The 24,748-nt window shown below is 38.5% G+C and overlaps 1 protein-coding gene across 1 annotated transcript; it reads right to left on the minus strand.

Annotated features, from left to right (window-relative positions):
• Window positions 1-995: 995 nt before the first annotated feature.
• Window positions 996-1,963, minus strand: LOC136151302 (developmental pluripotency-associated protein 4-like). Its single transcript, XM_065912301.1, has 2 exons — window positions 1,616-1,963; window positions 996-1,535 (listed from the first exon to the last, which is right to left on the minus strand). The coding sequence occupies exons 1-2, from the start codon at window positions 1,961-1,963 to the stop codon at window positions 996-998; spliced, it is 888 nt and encodes a 295-aa protein (XP_065768373.1).
• Between the last annotated feature and the right edge of the window lie 22,785 nt (window positions 1,964-24,748).

Consider the following 24,748-nt stretch of genomic DNA (forward strand, 5'->3'; position numbering starts at 1 on the left):
CAAAAAAAATAAAATACTTAGAAGTATATCTACCTAAAGAAACAAAAGACCTATACATAGAAAACTATAAAACATTGATGAAAGAAATCAAAGAGGACACAAACAGATGGAGAAACATACCGTGTTCATGGATTGGAAGAATCAATATTGTCAAAATGGCTATTCTACTGAAAGCAATCTATAGATTCAATGCAATCCCTATCAAGTTACCAACGGTATTTTTCACAGAACTAGAACAAATAATTTCACAATTTGTATGGAAATATTTTTATTTTAAAAATAAAAGTTTTAATTTAAAAATTTTCTAGTTGCCTTTTTACTAGAGGCACTATAATGTGTCATTCAATCCGGAACACTTAAAAAAATTATATATAACTCACATATACATAAAATAGACGTCTTAAGTGCATAGGTTGTGAATATTTACATATGGATGGGTGCATCTAAGTAACTGAAACCAAAAAGAAGGTAAGCTCACCTAATACGCTGGGACAAGAGGCATCATCAGGACTCATTGCTTCCCGATGAATAGAGTCTTTGGGGCAAGAATATTGTCAGTGACAACACGTTTCTGCTTGTACCATGCCTGGTGATGATAAAGCTGAATATCTGGTTGAGGCGTACATGACCAAATTGCAACTGTTGCCTATAAGGTCTGTCTTGTCCAATGCAGAAATTTACTTGAGGCATTTTCAAGCAAATTAATCCCATTTGGTGACTTAGTATTTTTAAATGTCCCCATCCTTTATCCTCTGCTCCCTTAGGGCTGGGCATCTTTGGAGAGACAGTCACTTCTGCTTATGTTTCCCATCAGCTCACAGGCTTTCTTTCCTCACATGACCTTGTAAGCAGGCTGTGTACCCTGGACGCCAGAGGCAAGGAGAGAGTGGAGTGGCCCTGAGTCCAGCTGTCTAAAGTCACCGTGGAGTTGATTGCAGTCACTTCTCTATCATTAATTATAATCATAGCTGTACCCTTTTACTGCTATTATGATCTCACTGCAGGCTTTTTGTTAATACTTTATTCCTGTGTACACACTCAGGGCACAGCATATTGTCCTCCAGGTGTGGCGGTGGGAAATCGCCAGAAGGTATCAGGAAGAGTGCGGACACCCTCCTTAGCTTTCCAGGCACCCAGGCCTGCCCAGCATGAAACTGTAAACGAGCCCAGCCGCCTGTGTTAGCTGGGAGACTTCTCCCATGGACCACGCACCACCGGACCTCACCAGTCTCTTGTGAGCATACTGGCTCCGTCTTCACGGCCCTGGTTGTCATCCTGCTCCAGGCGGCAAACACAGCTTCTGAGTCGGGGGCAGAAGTCGACGCAACTCCCTCAAGAGGCAGAGGAGCTCCCTCGAGGGCAGGTGGCCCCTCTGCAAGAGGAGCAGCCCCTTCAGAGCATTCTAGTGGTAGCTCCCCCTTTTCTATCTTTATCCTTTTCAACAGTGACAGGATCCTGGCCTCCTGTGCTGTGGCAGGAAAGTTTTTTTGATAAGGGTAAGCATATTCACAGAGTCGTTTATATCCATCTAGTTTCTAAGACAAGAGGAGAGTGAGTTAACAATCAGACTAAGGTTCACGGGCTTCCTCCCAGGAGCCTCATCCCCACTCTGGACTCTCATTGGGTTTTTGGTGCTCAGTTTTAGCTGCTGGCACCAAGCTCGAATGACATCCCTGTGGACCAGGTTGACAGGCGGTAGGACAGAAGGAAGAGGGGGGATGGGGATCCGCGTCGGGGTCCTCCGAGGTTTCACACCGTCGCAACGTTGTGATGTGTCTCTTGGACCGCAGGCTGTGCTGTTTTTTGTATCTCTTTTTCTTTTGGTCCCCTGTGCTGAGTTTTTTGCTATCTCTGTTTCAGCAGAAGTTCCCGGTCCCTCTTCAACTTCTACTGATGTAAGCCTGCAACTCATATGTTCTTCAAATTTCTCTGTGGAGTTGTTCTCCTTGTTTGTGCTCCCCATGCTTAGAAAGGTCAAGGTTGATAAAATGAAGGCTCACCTTACTGCTGAAATGGCTCCGGCCCAAGATTCTACTTGTCTTTTTTACTACAGTCAGTCTGATGGGTTTAAAGTGATATCTCAGTGTGGTTTTGATTTGAATTTCCCTGATGATTAGTGATGTTGAGTATCCATTCCTGTACCGACCAGCCATCTGTATGTCTTTTTTTTTTTTTTTTTTAATATCTAAGTCCTTTGTCCATTTTTTTTTAAATTGGATTGTGTGTTTCTTTTTGATGTTGAATTGTGTGCACTCTTTATAAATTTCAGATATAAACCATGTATTGACAGACATCTACCCCTATTCATTAGGTTGTCTTTTCATTGTGTTGTTGGTTTGCTTCACTGTGCAAAAGATTTTTAAGTTTAATTATATCCCATTTATTTATTTATGCTTGTTTCCCTTGCCTGAAGAGACAGATCCAAAAAAATATTGCTAAGACTAATATCAAAGAACTTACTGCCTGAGCTTTCTTCTGAGTTTTATGGCTTCAGATCTTATGTTTAATTCTCTAATCCATTTTGGATTTATTTTTGCATATGATATGAGAATATGTTTGCTTTATTCTTTTACATGTAGCTGTCCAGTTTTCCCAACACCATGTATTGAAAAGACTGGATTTTTTCCATTGTCTATCCTTGCTTTTCTGAATCATAGATTAATTGACCATAAGATGTATGGGCTTATATCTGGGCTTTTGATCCTGTTCCACTGATACATATGTCTATTTCTGTGCCAGTAGCATACTGTCTTATTACTTTACCTTTCAAAATTCAGTTTAGGGATACTTTTACTTCTAAAGGTCTGGAGGTTTTCTCTTTGTAGATGATGAAAACTGTGAAACTAACATTTCCTTTTTTGTTTTGACATTTTGGGATATTGGATACAAATTTATGTTTCAACTGTGGGTCATTTTGGATTTTATGTCTGCTCATCTGTGTTCTAGTTTCCACCTTAATCTGTTTCTCATATTCTAATTTATATTTCTCTGGTTCTAATAGTTTATTTACACTTTAATGTTTTGTCAGTTATGCTTTTAAAAGCCATGTGAATCCTTTGTGGATTAACTAAGGATATAGTTAGACTTCCCTGGTGGCTTACATGGTAAACAATCTGCCTGTAAGGCAGAAGACCCAGGTTAGATTCCTAGGTTGGGAAAATCTCCTGGAGAAAGGAATGGCTACTCACTCCAGTATTCTTGCCTGGAGAATTCCATGGACAGAGGAATTCCATCCAGCCTGGTGGGCTACAGTCCATGGATTTGCAAAGAGTCAGACATGACTGAGGGACTTTTCTATTTTATTTTATTTATTTAAGAATATGAATAAGCTCCTTGCTCAAAATTATACTGAGTACAATATCTATGCCATTTCTAAGCCACATGACTTCTCAGATTTTTTTTTTTTCTCTCAGGTTTTTAAGTTATGTTTTTCTTTCTAAGTTTCTCTCCAGGAAATAGTAAACTTAAAAAATTTGTACCTGCTGATTAGCTAACTTTATTTGTGAAAAAAAAAAAAAAAAAAAAAACTTAAATTTTAAACACTACTAAATTTAATTTCTGCTTTGTTGACTATGCCAAAGCCTTTGACTGTGTGGATTGCAATAAACTGTGGAAAATTCTGAAAGGGATGGGCATACCAGACCACCTGGCCTACCTCTTGAGAAACCTGTATGCAGGTCAGAAAGTAACAGTTAGAACTGGACATGGAACAACAGACTGGTTAAAAATAGGAAAAGGAGTACATCAAGGTTGCATATTGTCACCCTGCTTATTTAACTTGTAGGCAGAGTACATAATGATAAATGCTGAGCTGGGGGAAGCACAAGCTGGAATCAAGATTGCTGGGAGAAATATCAATAACCTCAAATGCAGGTCTCCCGCTTGCAGGCGGATTCTTTACCAGCTGAGCCGCAAGGGAAGCCCAACTAAAAGGAAACGTGAACTCAAACTTCAACAGGTCTCAATGAAGGTGTAATAGAATCTATTCTAGAACTCGAAAGTCTAAACCAAACAGGGCTATAAATGAAAGCTTAGAAACATTTTAAAATCCATTCTAAACATTAAGGAAATTTTATGTGCTTATTATAAGGATTTTAAACTATAAAGCAGTTGTTAATATCAAGCAAGTATTGAAACAAAATGGCACAATTTTGCTTAATTATGAGAGGTATTTTAAATCAGGTAATTTAAAAATTGCCTAATTTTAAAATTAGGCAACACTGTATCACTTTCTAAGTGTAGCACTTGGCATAAATGATGAACATGAATGATGAAGCTGCTCTGAGGTCCCTCTGGGTGTCACTCACAGGTGTTGCTGGGGTGAAAGTTTGAGCCTATGGGATTGTGCTGCTTTGTGGGCAGGGTTAAAAACAAATTGATAAATAAAATTCCTCTTGAAATAAAAAACTAGTCCTATTTCAGCTATATTATTAGCTTTGCTTTTCATGAGAAAACTAATATGCAAAAGCCCTCTAATTGTTCTCAGCTGTGTTGTATTTAGCAAAGATAGAGCTTTATAAATGAATATTCTTTGACTTTGGTAAAATAGTGCACATAGATGGGACTTATTGTCAAGAGCTAGGGATGATTTTGCATAAATAAAGTTAATCATGTAAACTCTCTATTGAACTGAAATCTAGACCCAGCCTCATTATCTCTATCAAGCTCTTACTAACTCTGCCTTTCACACAATTCCCCGTTCTTTCTATTGCATTTTGGGTTTTCTTCTCGTGCTGTTGGCTATCTGAAATGTAGACTTTTGGTGTGAATTCCTGTCTATATCTGTAGACTGCTCTATGAGGTAAGTGTTTCTGTTTTACTCTGCTTTGAATCCCAACATCAAAAGCATATCACATCAAGTAGGTGGTCAACAAAAATAGGCTGAATGACTACCTATGATCACTTATGTCTTGGGCTTATTTATTCAGTTTCTCATGTTATATTTTATTCAATATAAAAATATGTTTTAGGTATTATAGGAGAGTACCAAAGAGCATGGCTAACATTCCTGCCTGCATTTGTGTTGGAGAAAAAAATGATAACATACCATAAAGAAATTTATATAAAAAACTAAGGCTGTACAAACTATGACTTGGCTTCCTGGTGGCTCAGATGGTAAAGTGTCTGCCTGAAATGCAGGAGACCTGGATTCGATCCCTGGGTTGGAAAGATCCCCTGGAGAAGGAAATGGCAAACCACTCCAGCATTATTGCTTGGAAAATTCCATGGATGGAGGTGCCTGGGAGGCTACAGTCCACGGGATAGCAGAGAGTTCAACATGACTGCGCAACTTCACTGGTTCACTGGTACAATCTAATCTATGTGATGGATTCAGAACTTCAGTATAGCAACTAAGATAACTCAAAAGGACAGACAGTAACAGATATGTGTGCAGATAAATGATAAAATTATTTCTGTATGGAGTAGTCCACTGAGGTAACTGATCTAACTGGAGATTTCTGAAATTTTTACACAGGTAAATATTTGGTTGTTACCTATTGGGGAAGATATCATGATGGCTTCATAACTAATACCAAAATATAGTAACACTGGTTGTCAACTTACAGGAAGTAAACTTCCAGAAATCTCAGTGATAAAAAGGAGGAAGTAAAATTGGAAATGCTAGAGACCTTGAAACTATTGCAGAATGTTTCTGTGATGCTCTTCTCATGAATTATGCATGTGCCTGAGTGATCCCCAGAAGAGGACTGAGTTATTACAAACACAAACTGCTCCTGTCCTGACACCTGAGGAAATAGCAGTCCCTGGTTAAAAGCATTCACCTGAAAAACAAGTAATAGACTAAAATAAATAAACAAATAAATAAGATAGGACTCCAGGTGGGAAAGTCTGAACATAAATAATGACAACATTATCAAACTAGGTTTGTAAGGAATTAATTGCACTATCTGAATTAGATTTTTTTTTCTTATTTGAATTTTAGGTATTTGACTAAAGTTAAAATTATTATAAACCTACATTAATTTTAGTTTTACTTTACTTCATTTTCCTTTCTACCTTCTGAAATAACTTTGAAAACAGTAAAAAGTCAATGCAATTAACATATTCAAGACTGCATATTAAATCAAATAAATAATGTACAATTAATTTTTCCATGGATACTCACTTTCAGGTCATTACTTTTCTCTCTTACTTTGGTGACATAGAATATTCTTAGGTAGCATCAATATCATCACCAATCAATTGAATGACATACATTATTTATTATGTGTTAGAACAAATCTAATCCCTATTTGATATTAAAGGAGCATAGTTGATGAAATACTAGGATACAGAGCAATAAAGTCTTCTACAGAATCTGAAAAAAAGTGAAATATTGAATCAAATACTTTGGCAAAAAACTGGATCCTCATTATCAAAGAAAACTGAAACTATACCTCTATGTATATCAGATATTAATCACTAAAATGTTATTATACATAAGAAAATTTTTTTTTATATTCTCCCCACACCTGTGTCTCCAAGTACTTGCTAATTATCAATGCAAGGTGGTTTCCCAAAGGAGCCAATATGAAAATAAACTAAGATATGATATCTTTATGGAATATTTTTGAGTTATGATACACTATTTTGAGTGAAATATTTGAGTTTAGCTTTGTGTTACCTAAGAAACAAAATTTGCAACATTATGAAGATGATATAGCATTCAGGAACAGATCCTAGATTCTCTGAACTTGCTTGAAGCAAGTTACTATCAGCTCATTTTTAAAGTATTCTGAGATTTTAAAGTTAAATAACTTGAAGATTATGTGTTCAGTTTAACCTAAAAAAGATTTTGTTGTTTTCTTTTCCTAGAAGTATCAAAAATTTCCTTATTACCAAATAGGCTGTGTTTCCTTCTTAAGAGCATCTTGCTTATTTTTCTCTTGTTAGAAAAATAATAACTAATCATTGTAGAATATGTATCTTGATTTAATGGATGTCAGAGGGTCAGTGAATCTTCTGAAACAGTGTGAGAAATACTACATGTACCTGCTCATGTGCATAGGTTTGGTCCATATTCTTACAGAGTCTTAAGTTGGTTTGCAGAGGGAAAAAAAAAGTTCAATGGCTCTCAAGCCACTGATTAGGAAATACCTCATAGTGTTGAAGTGTTTGTGCCTTTCTGGTCTTCATCTTGTATCCGTCTCCATTTCTATCTGTCTGTCTCCCTCTGTACATTTATAGTTACTAATGTCAAGTATGGCAAAGAAATCATTGTTAAAAAAAAAAAAAGAGAGAGAGAATAGTAGCATCTGCCTGCTTGCATGTCATTTACATGTTTGTCATTTTAATGTATTATATGTATGCATCCATGCATATTCATTAACTGATTTAATTTTCTTTCACTTTCTCCCTTTTACTTATTTTTAATTAATTTATTTATTTTGATTGGAAGCTAATGATTTTACTATATGGTAGTGGTTTTTGCCATACATTGACATGAATCAGCCATAGGTGTACATGTGTCCCCCATCTGAATACCCCTCCAACCACCCTCCCCATTCCATCCCTCAGGGTTATCCCAGGACACCAGTGCTGAGTGCCCTGTCTCATTCATTGAACCTGGACTGGAGATCTATTTCACATATGGTAGTATACATATTTCAATGCTATTCTCTCAAATCATTCCACCCTCACCTTTTCCCACAGAGTTCAAAAGTATGTTCTTTATTTCTGTGTCTCTTTTGCTGTCTCGCATATAGGGTCATCATTACCATCTTTCTAAATTCCATATATACGCATTAATATACTGAATTGGTGTTTTTCTTTCTGACTCATTTCACTCTGCATAATAGGCTTACCTATTCTTTTATGTAAGTAGTGTTGGTTGTATTTCACATAGGCTTTAGCTTGCTGAATACAAAGGATGGATAGTGAATGAACTAGAAAGGAAATTAACATCATACAGAAATAGTTATGGAAAATTCTGTGTCCTTGTATTTCCCCTTAATCTGAGAACAATTTAATTTGTACAAAGATACTTGCTTATTAGGTTAAAATTATGAAGTGCTTCTGTATACTGTGTATGAGAGATTAATATGGGTGCAAAGGTAAGAATAAATGCTCAGGAACTATAGAGATAAATCTTCAGGCCCATACTGGATCTCAGATTCATTCCCATCCTTCCATGCTTTCTGATGAACAGGAGGCTGAAAGGCAGCAAACTACATACCCAGATTCCCAGATCCCCAGCCACTGTCTGCTAATGGAATTCCTGGTCTGAGTGCAAAAGACTTGAAGGGAAATGATTTTTTTCTGTTTCTGGGATGCCTCCAGCAGCAGCAGAAGCAATGGGCAAATCTGGATTTCAGGGTCATTCGCCAGCACCGGACCTCTAGTCACAGGGGCTGCAGGAGTGCCAGAAAGACCTCTGCAGGGCAGAGTCCCTGGACTCTGGCCATGGCCAAGGCAGTGATGGTTGCGGGCAGATCAGATTGTTACCATTACTGAATCCAAGCTTGCTCTGCTTGCTGCTTGAGAGGCCAATCAATCTGAGAGAAGAGGTGGTGAGGCAAGGAATACGACTGTATTTGGAGAGCCAACCGACCAGGAAGAAGGTAGACTAACTTCTCAAAATAACCATCTTACAGGGGTCTGGATGCCAGATTCTTTTATAGATCAGAGATGGTGCGGGGTAGGGGGAGGTAAGGAAACAAAGTACAAAGGCCATTAATCTTGCAAGTATTTCATAGAATGGCAAGCCTCAGGCAGGAGAATGTGTTAATGTCTTCCTTCCTACCATCTACAGGTAGACTTCCCTGACAACTCAGTTGGTAAAGAATCTGCCTGCAATGCAGGAGACCCCATTCAATTTCTGGGTTGGGAAGATACGCTGGAGAATGGATAGGCTATGCATTCCAGTATTCTTGGGCTTCCCTTTTGGCTCAGTTGGTGAAAGAATCCACCTGCAATGCAGGAGACCTGCATTTGATCCCTGGGTTGGGAAGATCCCCTGGAGAAGGGAAAGGCTACCCACTCCAGTATTCTCATCTGGAGAATTCCATGGACTATATAGTCCATGGGGTCACAAAGAGTTGGACACGACTGAGCAACTTTCATTCACTTACTCATCATCTACAGGTAGACAGGGTTCTGAACAAAGACACTTTAGTTTAGCAATCAGGCAGAGGGGCGGGATTCTGAGGCAGGCTATTACATATGATTATAATAACAAAAGCAGTGGAAAGCAAGTCAAAGAAACAGTTCCAATATAGAGTCAGAATTGACTTTTCCCTGCAACAGTCTCCAACTGTCAGTTCCTTCCACAATCTTGTGCCAAAGGGTTAATGACCCTTCTAACTGCTTTGTCAGTTGGATATTTCTGGGAGTGTCCACCATCATTGCCAGTGTTCCAAGTGTTCAAATTTGTCTTTATTTGTTCTTCTTGGAAAAGTGTCTATTTTATACATATAGATTTGGAAATATTGAGCTTCAAACCCGGGAGGCAGCATTTGAAGTTAAGGAATTTAGCACTTTTCTATGTATGTGAAGTTGCGAGAGTTAGAGCTCACTAAAATAATTTCTTTGTTTGTACCTCAGCTATCTGGGGCCTGCAGTTTCCTCAGGGTTTACCAGAAGGGGTGGCCACAGTCTGGTGACCGTCAGATGGCAGATAGTCTCCTTCCTTGAGACTCACCACCTCATATTTGAGGGCTGCAATTGCTGAATATTTTCCTTAGGTCTTCCCCTCTTGGTCGGGAATTTGACTAATATTTGAGAGACATTTCATGATCAATTTTTGTCTCCTGGTGCTGGAAGACTCATCCCAGATCAGGCGAAAATTCTTGATATGCCACTCTGGGTGTTAAGTTTTGGACTAGGCCTCATCAATAATTTAAATTCTCTGGACTCTGTTTAACTATAATCCAGTAGACATTTTCCCTTGTGGTTCTTCTCATACCTAGAATCACATGAGTACAATTATTTCCTGTTATAAAAGTGATTTTCTCAAAATGTTTAGCCTATGGTTAAAGTTTTGTTGGGGTCCTGATTACACATTGCAAAAGGCAATAATCTTATAAATTAGACAGGGTATAGCTAATGTGGTTAGTAACATTGATACTGATACAGTGCAACAGGGAGATAGCAAAACACGATTTAAAAGGAAACAACAATTTAAACAATGATTAGTATAACTAGTTGTGATCCAGTTGCAATAATCAAGTGACAAAAGAAGTCGTAATTGACTTAATGAGCCTTCTTCAGTTTCATTGTACCTGCCATGCACACTTGTGCATGGCTTAATCTTTGAGGCAAGCATATGCTACTGCCAGGATCAATCAGGTAGAGAGAAAAAGACGAATGTTTCAATTTTGCTCACAAAAGGTATAATTTACCAAGTTATTGTAAGTCATAATTAGTTTAAGGAGAAAGATTTTCTTGCACCTGAAAACACAGATTTAAACCAATAATCTTTTTAGTTAGAAACCATAAAAATTACAACTGTATTTTCCAGTTTGTTTAGTCCTATGTAGCTAATATTTTTGTTAGCAGTTTTATGAAGTTATCAGGTTCCCCACCGGAGTTCTTCACTTTCTTACTCACTTCAGCATTATGGTCTGAAAATCAGAAACTCATATTAATCTAGAAATACTTTTTATAAATCTTGAAGAGAAGACATTTTTGCAAAGGCATCAGAGTGAAACCATAACTGTCTATAATAACAAAAGACTTAAGAAAACATGTTTAGATCTGATTACAGTCAATGCATTTGATGAAGCAACCCATTTACTGCTGTTACGTACAACATTTTCAGAAAATAAATAGAATTATGACTGATAATATCCTACTAGGACATATCCAATTTTAGGAACCCTATATAATTTCTAGAATATATGTATCAAATTCCATGTAATTTAAAATTTATTACCAAATTAACATACCAAGTGAGCCTAATTAGCTTAATATCTCCCTTTGAGGTGTTTCAGAGACTTTTTGAGCACCCCAAAGTTAGCTAGAGCTCAAAGGAACTTTATAATAATTTGACTTTGGAAGTATTGTCAAAAGAACCCTCCCCCAAAACATTTTAAAACATAACAGGTTCATATGTCATTGTGTGCATCCATGCTCAGTCATTCTGACTCCTTGTGACCCTCTAAACTGTCCACCAGGCCTTCTGTTCATGGGATTTCCCAGGCAAGAATGTTGGAGTGGGTTGTCATTTCCCACTCCAGGGGCTCTTCCTGACCCAGAAATGGAACCTGCATCTCCTGTATTTTCTGCATTGCAGGGGGTTTCTTTTTCCCCTCTGTATGCAGTGAGCAGTAGCTGCGTGGTGCTGGAGTGGCTGAGAGGAGATACCCCACATCCAAGGTCAGGAGCAGCAGCTATGCTTTGCTGTAGCAGCCCGTGAAGAGACATCCCACATCCAAGGTCAGGAGTGATGGCTACACTTCATTGGACTGGCCATGTGGAGATACCCCACACCCAAGGTCAGAGAAACCCCAGTAAGACAGTAGGCGCTGAAGCAGCTGTGAAGAGATACCCCACATTCAAGGGCAAAAGATAAGCTCCAGCAGGATGGTAGGAGGAGCAAATTCACATTTAGAATCAAACCCCATTCTCTCCAGAGATGCTCAGAGGGCTCAAACAAACCTTCTGTGCACCAAGACCCAGGGACCCTACAGAGACTGAGACGGAACTATGTTTGAGCATCTCCTGTGGGGGTATGGGTCAGCGATGGTCTGTCACAGGGACAGGGGCTCTGGGTGCAGCAGACTTGGGTTAGGTATAAGCCCTCTTGGAGGATGTCACCATTAACCCCACCCTAGAGCTGCCAGAACTTACACAGGACTGGGAAATAGACTCTCGGAGGACACAATAGAAGCTTGTGCACCAGGAACCCAGGAGAAAAGAGCAGAGACCACACAAGAGACTGTCCCAGACTTGCCTGTGGATGTCTGGGAGTCTCTGGCAGAGGCATGGGTTGGTGGTGGCCTGCTGCAGTGCTGGGGGCACTGAGTGTAGAAGTACACGCATGGAAACTTTAAGGGAGGTCACCATTATCTTCATTATCTCCACCATAGTTTCACCCCAGGTAAATGGCAGGGAGGGAACACAGCTCCACCATCAACAGAAAATTGGATTAATGACTTACTGAGCATGATCTCACCCATCAGAACAAGACCGACTTTCCCCCTCAGTCAGTCTCTCCCATCAGGAAGCTTCCTAAGCCTCTTGTCTTTCTCCATCAGAAGGCAGACAGACTGAAAACCACAATCACAGAAAACTAACCAATCTAATCACATGGACCACAGCCTTGTCTAACTCATGAAACTATGAGCCATGCTGTGTAGGGCCACCCAAGATAGGCAGATAATGGTGGAGAGTTCTGACACAGTGGTCCACTGCAGAAAGGAATGGTAAACCACATCAGTATTCTTGCCTTGAGAACTTCATGAACAGTATGAAAAGGCAAAAAAACAAAAAACAAAAAAAAAGAAGAAAAAAAAAGAAAGAAAGAAAGAAAAAAACACCCACAGGACACTGAAAGATTAACTCTCCAGGTCGGTAGGTGCCCAATACGCTATTGGAGATCAATGGAGAAATAACTCCAGAAAGAATGAAGAGATGAAGCCAAAGCAAGTACAATGCCCAGTTGTGGACGGGGCTGGTGATAGAAGCAAGGTCCGATGCCGTAAAGAGCAATATTGCATAGGAACCTGGTATGTTAGGTCCATGAATCAAGGCAAATTGGAAATGGTCAAACAGGACATGGTAAGAGTGAACGTCAAAATTTTAGGAATCAGCAAACTAAAATGGACTGGAATGGGTGAATTTAAATCAGATGACCATTGTACCTACTATTGTGGACAAGAATCCCTTAGAAGAAATAGAGTAGCCATCTTGGTCATCAAAAGAGTTCAAAATGCAGTACTTGGATGGAATCTCAAGAAAGACAGAATGAACTCTTTGTTTCCAAGCAAACCATTCAATATCACAGTAATTCAAGTCTATACCCCCACCAGTAATGCTTAAGAAGCTGAAGTTGAACAATTCTATGAAGACCTACAAAGATCTTCCAGAACTAACACCCAAAAAAGATGTCCTTTTCATTATAGGGACCTGGAATGCAAAAGTAGGAAGTAAAAAAACACCTGGAGTAACAGGCAAATTTGGTCTTGGAATACAGAATGAAGCAGGGCAAAGACTAATAGTTTTGCCAAAGAATACACTGGTCATAGCAAACACCTTCTTCCAACCACACAAGGGAAGACTCTACACATGGACATCACAGATGGTCAACACTGAAATAAAATTGATTATATTCTTTGCAGCCAAAGATGGAGATTTATACAGTCAGCAAAAACAAGACCAGAAGAGGACTGTGGCTCAAATTATGAACCCCTTATTGCCAAATTTAGACGTAAATTGAAGAAAGTAGGGAAAACTGCTAGGCCATTCCAGTATGACCTAAATCAAATTGCTTGTGATATACAGTGGAAGTGAGAAATAGATTTAAGGAACTAGATAGATAGAGTGCCTGAAGAACTATGGATGGGTGTTCATGACGTTGAACAGGAGATAGGAATCAAGGTCACTCCCAAGAAAAAGAAATGAAAAAAAAAAAAAAAAAAACAGGGCTGTATGAAGAGGCCTTAAAAATAGCTGTGAAAAGAAGAGAAGCAAGAAACAAAGGAGAAAAGGAAACATATATCCATTTGAATGCAAAGTTCCAAAGAATAGCAAGGAGAGATAAGAAAGCCTTCCTCAGTGATCAATGCAATGAAATCAGTCAGTTCAGTTCAGTCACTCAGTCATGTCCGACTCTCTGCAACCCCGTGAATTACAGCACACCAGGCCTCCCTGTCCATCACAAACTCCCAGAGTTTACTCAAACTCATGTCCATCGAGTCGGTGATGCCATCCAGCCATCTCATCCTCTGTCGTTCCCTTTTCCTCCTGCCCCCAACCCCTCCCAGCATCAGGGCCTTTTCCAATGAGTCAACTCTTTGCATGAGGTGGCCAAAGTATTGGAGTTTCAGCTTCATCATTAGTCCTTCCAATGAACACCCAGGACTAATTTCCTTTAGGATGTACCGGTTGGACCTCCTTGCAGTCCAAGGGACTCTCAAGAGTCTTCTCCAACACCACAGTGCAATGAAATAGAGGGAAAAAAAGAATGGAAAAGACTAGAGATCACCTCAAGAAAATTAGAGATAACAAGGGAACATATGCAAAGATGGGCTCAATAAAGGACAGAAATGGCATGAACCTAGCAGAAGCAGAAGATATTAAGAAGAGGTGGAAAGAATACCCAGAAGAACTGTACAAAAAAAGATTTTCACGACACAGATAATCATGATGGTGTGATCACTCAAATAGAGACAGACATCCTGGAATGTGAAGTCAAGTGGGCCTTAGGAAGCATCACTAAGAATAAAGCTATTGGAAATGGTGGAATTCCAGTTGAGTTTTTGAAAATTCTGAAAGATGATGCTGTGAAAGTGCTGCACTCAATTTGCCAGCAAATTTGGAAAACTCAGCATTGGCCACAGGACTGGAAAATGTTAGTTTTCACTCCAATCCCAAAGAAAGGCAATGCTAAAGAATGCTCAAACTACCGCACAATTGCACTCATCTCACGCGCTAGTAAAGTAATGCACAAAATTCTCCAATTCAGGCTTCAACAATATGTGAACCATGAATTTCCAGATCTTCAAGTTGGCTTTAGAAAAGGCAGAGGAACCAGAGATCAAATTACCAACAACTGCTGGATCTCCGAAAAAGCAAAAGAGTACCAGAAAAACATCTAATTCTGCTTTATGAACCATGCCAAAGCCTTTGACTGTGTGGATCACAATAAACTCTGGAAACTTCTAAAAGAGATGGGAATACCAGACCACTTGACCTGCATCCTGAGAAATCTGTATGCAGGTCAGGAAACAATAGACAGAACTGGACATGGTACAACAGACTGGTCCCAAATAGGAAAAGGAGTACATCAAGGCTGTATATTGTCACCCTGTTTATTTAACTTATATGCAGAGTACATCATGAGAAACACTGGACTGGAGGAAGCACAAGCAGGAATCAAGATTGCTGGGAGAAATATCAATAACATAAGATATGCAGATAACACCACCCTATGGCAGAGTTTACTCAAACTCATGTCCATCGAGTCGGTGATGCCATCCAGCCATCTCATCCTCTGTTATTCCCTTCTTCTCCCGCCCTGCCCCCCAATCCCTCCCAGCATCAGGGTCTTTTCCATGAGTCAACTCTACATATGGTGGCCAAAATATTGGAGTTTCAGCTCCAGCATCAGTCCTTCCAATGAACACCCAGGCCTGATCTCCTTTAGGATGGACTGGTTGGATCTCCTTGCAGTCCAAGGGACTGTCAAGAGTCTTCTCCAACACCACAGTTCAAAAGCATCAATTTTTCGGCACTCAGCTTTCTTCATGGTCCAACTCTCACATCCATACATGACCACTGGAAAAACCATAGCCTTGACTAGACGGACCTTTGTTGGCAAAGTAATATCTCTGCTTTTTAATATGCTATCTAGGTTGGTCATAACTTTCCTTCCAAGGAGTAAGCATCTTTTAATTTCATGACTGCAATCACCATCTGCAGTGATTTTGGAGCCTCCAAAAATAGTCTGATGCTGTTTCCACTATTTCCCCATCTATTTGCATTGAAGCAATGGGACCGGATGCCATGATCTTAGTTTTCAGAATGTTAAGCTTTAAGCCAACTTTTTCACTCTTCTCTTTCACTTTCATCAAGAGACTTTTTAGTTCCTCTTCACTCTCTTCCATAAAGGTGGTGTCATCTGCATATCTGAGGTTATTGATATTTCTCCTGGCAATCTTGATTCCAGCTTGTGTTTCTTCCAACCCAGTGTTTCTCATGATGTACTCTGCATGTAAGTTAAATAAGCAGGGTGACAGTATACAACCTTGATGTACTCCTTTTCCTATTTTTAACCAGTCTGTTGTTCCATGTCCAGTTCTAACTGTTGCTTCCTGACCTGCATATAGGTTTCTCAAGAAGTGGGTCAGGTGGTCTGGTATTCCCATCTCTTTCAGAATTTTCCACAGTTTATTGTGACACACACAGTCAAAGCCTTTGGCATATTCAATAAAGCAGAAATAGATATTTTTCTGGAACTCTCTTGCTTTTTTGATGATCCAGCAGATGTTGGCAATTTGCTTTCTGGTTCCTCTGCCTTTTCTAAAAACAACTTGAACATCTGGAAGTTCATGGTTCATGTATTGCTGAAGCCTGGCTTGGAGAATTTTGAGCATTACTTTACTAGCATGTGAGAAGAGTGCAATTGTGTGGTAGTTTGAGCATTCTTTGAGATTGTCTTTCTTTGAGAGTGGAATGAAAACACCTTTTCCAGTCCTGTGGCCACTGCTGAGTTTTCCAAATTTGCTGGCATATTGAGTGCAGCACTTTCACAACATCAACTTTCAGGATTTGAAATAGCTCAACTGAATTCCATCACTTCCACTAGCTTTGTTCTTAGTGACACTTTCTAAGGCCCACCTGACTTCACATTCCAGGATGTCTGGCCTTAGGTGAGTGATCACACCATCGTGATTATCTGAGTCATGAAGATCTTTTTGTACAGTTCTTCTGGGTATTCTTGCCACCTCTTCTTAATATCTTCTGCTTCTGTTAGGTCCATACGATTTCTGTCCTTTATCGAACCCATCTTTATATTAAACTTAGGTACAATGTAATGTTGATGTCTCAAGACATGTCTGTATTAATTAGATCAACAAACCTAAACATTAATACCAGGTACCAATTTAATATTGAATATTTCCCAGTTTATGTAAACATGAAAGGCATCCTGGCAAATTTCTCTTTTATTAAAATTAAATAGAGCTCTTTATTCTTGCCAGCAAATATTATAGACAGAGGAACCTGGCAGGCTACAGTCCATGGGGTTGCAAAGAGACACAACTGAGCAACTAACAGTTTATAAATCCAATTCTAATAATACTTTTGAGGAGTAGAGACATCTCATATATATAATGTGTACATGGATTAAAAGGCAAACTAGAGATATGAACCAGGTATTATAATATAAATTTACAACTTACAAACATAATATATTAAGGTTCCTTACTGAGATTACTAAGACCTACTATCTGTAAATTTGGCTAAGGGACCATTACCAGAGTTATGAATTTAAAGTGTCATTTTCCCCCCTAGGTTTCAGGTCCTGTCTGCTTAAGCTAATTCAAGTCCTGTGGCCTGTATTCATATTTCTGGTTTCTAGACATTTGCGTGAAAAACACAGTTGATTTAGTTTCCCAAAGAACATTTTTGTCACTTAAAGTTACTGAAATCAGTGACAAAATTTTTAATTAAATTGAAATTTGTTTTAAGAATTGCAAATTCTAAAATTTAGAGCTTAATTTATTATGTATTTGAAGGTCTAAATAAGGCTTTCAGCAAAGGCTTTTTGGGTTTAACCCAAAGCTAAAATCACTCTTTTTATTTTTATTAGTTGTTGCATGTTAGTTCTGTTTTTGCTTATTTGTATGACTCGGATAACTCTGTTGGTTACTACATTCAGTAAATATTTTTTTTGTATTTAGAATTTTTCTCTTTTTTCTGGTAAGTACTTACTTTTATTTCAGCCAATTAAGTAGAGGTCTTTTACAAATCGACAGTAGCAATATTACACAAAGACACATGCAACCACACAAACAGAGAGGCCTCAGTTCTTATTTTAAGATTTCAGTCCTGAGTCAGATGAATGTGAAAGTGAAGTCGCTCAGTTGTGTCCGACTCTGCGACCCCATGGACTGACTGTAGCCTACCAGGTTCCTCCGTCCATGGGATTTTACAGGCAAGAATACTGGAGTGGGTTGCCATTTTATTCTCCAGGAGATCTTCCCAACCCAGGGATTGAATCTGGGTCTTCTGCATTGTAGGCAGACGCTTTACCGTCTGAGATAAAGCAGTGTAAAACCCATGTTTACAAAAGAGGTTGGATTAGAAGTGGGTTTTTCACAGATAGAAAAAACCCACTGGATTGGACAGCTAAATATCTGTGAAAAAGCACTTCGAATTTCTAATTACCTTGAAGAAGCCAACTTCAAAATTACTTTACTCTCTCAGAAATTTGCATTTTAAAAATACCACAGAGATGAGGGTTCCCAAGAAGACCAGATAGGAAATTCACATCCCAAAGATACAAGCAAGTTCTTCAGAGGATGAATTTGTTTTTCTTTTGTTTAATACCAAAGGGGATAGTTGTGAAGGTAACAGGAAAGACAGGCTGAGGAATCTGTCTCAGAATCCTGCCAGGAAAGTGACCAGGGGGTACCTTACCTGAAGTACTTCTCACTTTTTAGCTCAAGTAGTTAGTACCAGATGTCTGTGTATTACCAAAGTAATCAGAATAAACCAAAACCTAGTCAGCCAGAAAGTTACATTAACATGACTGATAGGGCCCACGTGGGGTCTCATTGATAAGATGGCTCATTATGTCGAACTCACAAACAAAGAAAAAAATCACAGTGATCCATGAGACTGACCAAATTTCCCAAATGGCATCCTGTTATCTCACTGGCATTTATCTTTGCAAAGCTGCAAGACCACCAGATTCCAGACCTCTGGCTATGTGACCATCCTTTCAGAGAATTTTTCATTGGTGGGGTATAAGAAGGACTCCGTCAGAAAGGGAGGACGCTGGTTCTCGTTAAGGGTCAGTCACCCCCTCTTTTCCCTCTAATAAATTTCCCTTCTCTTGCCTGACTGCCTGGTTCACTCTCTTTTTCTCTGAACTCACCTTACAATGACTTCCCAGTCCCATTAGACCTGTGACTTTTGTCCAAAGTGCCTTATAAATGGAGTTTTCCTTCACAGGGACAACTCCCCAAATTAGAGCCAAAACTATTTTCTCAATGGTGTTCCCTGAAATCATCCCACCCTTCCCTTCTCCCACAGAGTCCAAAGGTCTGTTCTTTATATCTGTCTCTTTTGCTGTCTCACATATAGGGTCACTGTTACCATCTTTCTAAATTTCATATATATACATTAATATACTGTATTGGTGTTTTTCTTTTTGACTTATTTCACTCTGTATAATAAGCTCCAGTTTCATCCACCTCATTAGAACTGATTCAAATGAGTTCTTTTTAATATCTGAGTAATATTCCATTGTGTCTGTACCACAACTTTCTTATCCATTCATCTGCTGATGGACATTTAGTCTGCTTCCATGTCCTAGCTATTGTAAACAGTGCTACAATGAACATTGGGGTACATGTCTCTCTTTCATTCTGGCTTCGTTGGTGTGTATGATCAGCAGTGGGATTGCTGGGTCATATGGAAGTTCTATTTCCAGTTTTTAAAGGAATCTCCACACTGTTCTTCATAGTGGCTGTACTAGTTTGCATTGCCACCAACAGTGTAAGAGGGTTCCCTTTTCTCTACACCCTCTCCAGCATTTATTGCTTGTAGACTTTTGGATAGCAGCCATTCTGACTAGTGAGAGATGGTAACTCATTGTGGTTTTGATTTGCATTTCTCTGATAATGATGTTGAGCATCTTTTCATGTGTTTGTTAGCCATCTGTATGTCTTCTTTGGAGAAATGTCAGTTTAGTTCTTTGGCCCATTTTTTGATTGGGTCATTTATTTTTCTGGTATTGAGCTGCATGAGCTACTTTTTTATTTTTAAGATTATTTGTCAGTTGCTTAGTTTGCTATTATTTTCTCCCATTTTGAAGGCTGTCTTTTCACTTTGCTTATAGTTTCCTTCATTGTGCAAAAGCTTTTAAGTTTAATAGGTCTTTGCTTTTATTTCCATTACTTTGGGATGTGGGTCATGCAGGACCCTGCTGTGATTAATGTTGGAGAGTGTTTTGCTTATGTTTTCCTCTAGGAGTCTTATAGTTTCTGGCCTTACATTTAGGTCTTTAATCCATTTTGAATTTATTTTTGTGTATGGTGTTAGAAAGTGTTCTAGTTTATTCTTTTATACGTGGTTGACCAGTATTCCCAGCACCACTTGTTAAAGAGATTGTTTTTTCTCCATTGTATGTCTTTGCCTTCTTTGTCAAAGATAAGGTGTCTATTGGTGCATGGATTAATCTCTGGACTTTCTATTTTTTCCATTAATCTATATTTCTGTTTTTATGCCAGTACCATACTGTTTTGATGACTATAGTTTTGTAGTATAGTCTGGTCAGGCAGGTTGATTCCTCCAGTTCCATTCTCCTTTCTCAAGATTTTTTTGGCTCTTCAAGCTTTTCTGTTTGTTTGTTTTGTTTCCATACAAATTGTGAGATTATTTGTTCTAGTTCTGTGATATAATCTATAGATTGCTTTGGATAGTATACTCATTTTCACTATATTAATTCTTCCAATCCATTGACATGGTATATTTCTCCATTTATTTGTGTCATCTTTGATTTCTTTCATCAGTGTTTTATAGTTTTCTATATATAGGTCTTTTGTATCTTTAGGTAGATTTATTCTCATGTATTTTATTCCTTTTGTCACAATGGTGAATGGAATTGTTTCCTTAATTTCCCTTTGTGTTTTCTCATTGTTAGTGTATAGGAATGCAAGGGATTTCTGTGTATTAATTTTATATCCTGCAACTTTACTATATTCATTGATTAGCTCTAGTATTTTCTGTTGGTGTCTTTAGTGTTTTCTATGAAGAGGATCATGTCATCTGCAAAGAAGGAGAGTTTTACTTCTTCTTTTCCAATCTGCATTTCCTTTATTTCTTTTTCTGCTCTGATTGCTGTGGCTAAAACGTCCAAAACTACGTTGAATACTAATGGTGAGAGTGGGCACCCTTGTCTTGTTCCTGACTTTAGGGGAAATGCTTTCAACTTTTCACCATTGAGGATAATATTTGCTGTGGGTTTATCATATATGGCTTTTATTATGTTGACATATGTTCCTTCTATGCCTGTTTTTTGCAAGTTTTTTTTTTATCATAAATAGATGTTTTATTTTGTCAAAGGCTTTCTTTGCATCTATTGAGATAATCATATGGTTTTTATCTTTCAATTTGTTAATGTGGTGTATCACATTGATTGATTTGTGGATATTGAAGTATCCTTGTATCCCTGGGATAAAGCTCACTTGGTCATGATGCATGATATTTTTAATATGCTGTTTGATTCTGTTTGCTAAAACTTTGTTGAGGATTTTTGCATCTATCATCATCAGTGAAATTAGCTTGTAGTTTTCCTTTTTTGTGTCATCTTTGTCTGATTTTGGTATTAGGGTGATGGTGGCCTCATAGAATGAATTTGGGAGTTTACTTTCCTCTGCAATTTTCTGGAAGAGTTTGAGTAGGATAGATGTTAGCTCTTCTCTAAATTCTTGGTAGAATTCCCTGGGAAGCAATCTGGTCCTGGGTTTTGGTTTGTTGGAAGATTTTTTATTACAGTTTTGGCTTCTGTGCTTGCGATGGGCCTTTTAAGATTTTCTATCTATTCCTGGTTCAGTTATGAAAGGTTTTATTTTCCTAAGAATCATCCATTTCTTCCAAGTTGTCTATTTTATTGTCATATAGTTGCTGATAGTAGTCTTTTATGATTCTTTGTATTTCTCTGTTGTCTGTTATGATTTCTCCATTTTCATTTCTAATTTTGTTGATTTGGTTATTCTCCCTTTTTTTCGTGATGAGTCTGGCTAATGTTAACACTTGCTCCTTGGAAGAAAAGTTATGACCAAACTAGAGAGAATATTAAAAAGCAGAGACGTTACTTTGCCAACAAAGGTCCATCTAGTCAAAGCTATGGTTTTCCAGTAGTCCTGTATGGATGTGAGAGTTTGACTCTAAAGAAAGCTCAGCACCAAAAAATTGATACTTTTGAACTGTGGTGTTGGAGAAGACTCTTGAGAGTCCCTTGGACTGCAAGAAGATCCAACCAGTCCATCCTAAAGAAAACAGTCCTGAATATTCATTGGAAGGACTGATGCTGAAGCTGAAGCTGAAACTCCAATCCTTTGGCTACCTGGTGCAAAGAACTGGCTCATTTGAAAAGATTCTGATGCTGGGAAAGGTTGAAGGTGGGAGGGGAAGGGGATGACAGAGGATGAGATGATTGGATGGCATCACCAACTCAATGGACATGAATTTGAATAAACTGTGGGAGTTGATGATGGACAGAAAGGCCTGGTGTGCTGCAGATCATGGGGTGACAAAGAGTTGGACACAATTGAACTGAACTGAACTGAACTGGCTAGTGGTTTGTCTATTTTATTTGTCTTCTCAAAGAACCAGCTTTTACTTTTGTTGATTTTTGCAAATTGCTAAGGTCTAATTTGTTTTTTCCTTATTTATTTCTGCCCTAATTTTTATGATTTCTTTCCTTCTACTAACCCTGGTATTCTTCATTTCTTCTTTTTCTAGTTGCTTTAGGTGTAAAGTTGGGTTATTTATTTGATTTTTCTCTTTTTTTCTTGCAGTAAGCTTGTACTGTTTTGAACCTCCCCCTTAGCACTGCTTTTACTGAATCCCATAGATTTTGGTTTGTTGTGTTTTCATTTTCATTTGTTCCTATGTATACTTTGATTTCTGTCTTGATTTCTTCTGTGATTTGTTGGTTATTCAGAAGTGTGTATTTAGCCTCCATATGTTTGCATTTTTAATAGTTTTTTTCCCGCTGTAATTGACATGAAATCTTACTTCATTGTGATCAGAAAAGGTGTTTTAAATGATTCATTTTTTTTTTTTTTTCATTTACCATAGCTAGATTTATGGCCCAGGGTGTGATCTATTCTGGAGAATGTTACACGTGCACTTGAAAAAAAGGTGAAATTCTTTGTCTTGGGGTGAAATGTCCTATAGGTATCCAATAGGTCCAACTGGTCCATGTATTATTTAAAGTTTGTGTTTCCATGCTAATTTTCTGTCTGGTTGTTCTATCCATATGTGTGAGTTGGGTGTTAAAATCTCCCACTATTATTGTGTTACTGTTAAGTTCCCCTTTCATACTTGTTAGCATTTGCCTTACATAGTGTGGTGCTCCTATGTTGGGTGCATATATATTTATAACTGTTATCTTCTTCTTGGATTGATAATTTGATCATTATGCAGTGTACTTCTTTCTCTCTTTTCATGGCCTTTATTTCAAAGTCTATTTTATCTGATATGAATGTTGCTACTCCTGCTTTCTTTTGGTCTCCATTTGCATGAAGTATCTTCTTCCAGCCCTTCACTTCCAGTCTGTATGTGTCCCTTGTTTTGAGGTGGGTCTCTTGTAGATAGCACATATAGGGGTCTTGTTTTTGTATCCATTCAGCCAGTCCTTGTCTTTTGGTTGGGGCATTCAACCCATTTACATTTAAGGTAATTATTGATAAGTATAATCCCATTGCCATTTATTTTGCTGTTTTGGATTCAAGTTCATAAACCTTTTCTGTGTTTCCTGTCTAGCAAAGATCCTTTAGTATTTGTTGAAGAGCTGGTTTGGTGGTGCTGAATTCTCTGAGCTTTTGTTTGTCTGTAAAGCTTTAGATTTCTCCTTCATATTTGAATGTGATCCTTGCTGGGTAGAGTAATCTGGGTTGTAGGTTTTTCTCTTTCATCACTTTAAGTATGTCCTCTCATTCCCTTCTGGCCTGAAGAGTTTCTATTGAAAGATCAGCTCTTATCCTTATGGGGATTCCCTTGTGTGTTATTTGTTGCTTTTCCCTTGCTGCTTCTACTGTTGGTAGAGTCCAATACCACTTCCCCTCTCCAACATGGTACTCCTAATAAATTGGCATGTTCTGTAAAGGAAAAGCCCAAATTGAGGAGGGAATATTTTCCCAGTGTGCACACCAGAGTGACTTAGCCTATAAAATCAAATCTGTCGACTTGTAACACAAAAGAGCACACAGAACCACAAACAAATGAACTGGCTATTGAGTTAGATAGTCTTCCCTATGAAATTGAATCCTTTGACTTATAGAAGTTTCTCAGTTCCTTGCTTCAACTGACAAGTGCTGGGGCAGCTAGCATTGCTTCTGGGAATCCTGAAGGAAGATCTTCAGGACAGAAGGTCCAGCAGCTTCCTCTGATTCTCTCTAAGTCCAGCTAGCCATGCACAGCAAGGCTCCTGGCTGACTTGCCAAACTTGTTACTGAGTCCAAGCTCACTCTGCTTACCACCCAAGAGGTCAATGAATCTGAGACATGAGATGTTGAGGCAAGGAATATGACTTTATTCGGAGAGCAGGCTAACTAAGAAGATGACAGAGTAATGTCTCAAAATAACCATCTTACTGAGGTCTGGATGTCAGGTTATTTCATATACCTGAGATGGTACAGAAGTGAGGAAACAGTGGGAAAAGCCATTAATCTTGAAAATATCTCGTAGAAAACAAGCCTCAGGCAGGAGTATGCGTCAATTTCTTCCTCCCTACCTCTACAGGTGAACAGGGTTATAAAGAAAAGCACTTTAGTTTAACAGTCAGACAGAGGGGCAGGATTTACTGAGACTGGCTGCTATGTATGATTATAATAACAAAAGCAATGGAAAGCAAAGTAAAAAAAAAAAAAAAAATTTCAATATGGAGTCAGAATTGACTTCTCCAGGCAATAAGATCTTCCTCCATGAGTACAGACACATGAATGACATCTACATAGGCTGCAGGTGGAAATGTATCCCACAGTGAACTGGGAAAATAAGAGGAATAGAGAAAGAGACCAAGAGCAATGAGCTGAAGCTTTATAAACCTGCTGTGTTTATTCAAATCAGTGCACTAGTTTGTATGTATGATTTAAGAAAACAAAATCTAGCAAGAAAATTATTTTAATAA

This window comes from Muntiacus reevesi, chromosome 20, assembly GCF_963930625.1.
Source record: "Muntiacus reevesi chromosome 20, mMunRee1.1, whole genome shotgun sequence".
NCBI classification, from domain to species: domain Eukaryota; kingdom Metazoa; phylum Chordata; class Mammalia; order Artiodactyla; family Cervidae; genus Muntiacus; species Muntiacus reevesi.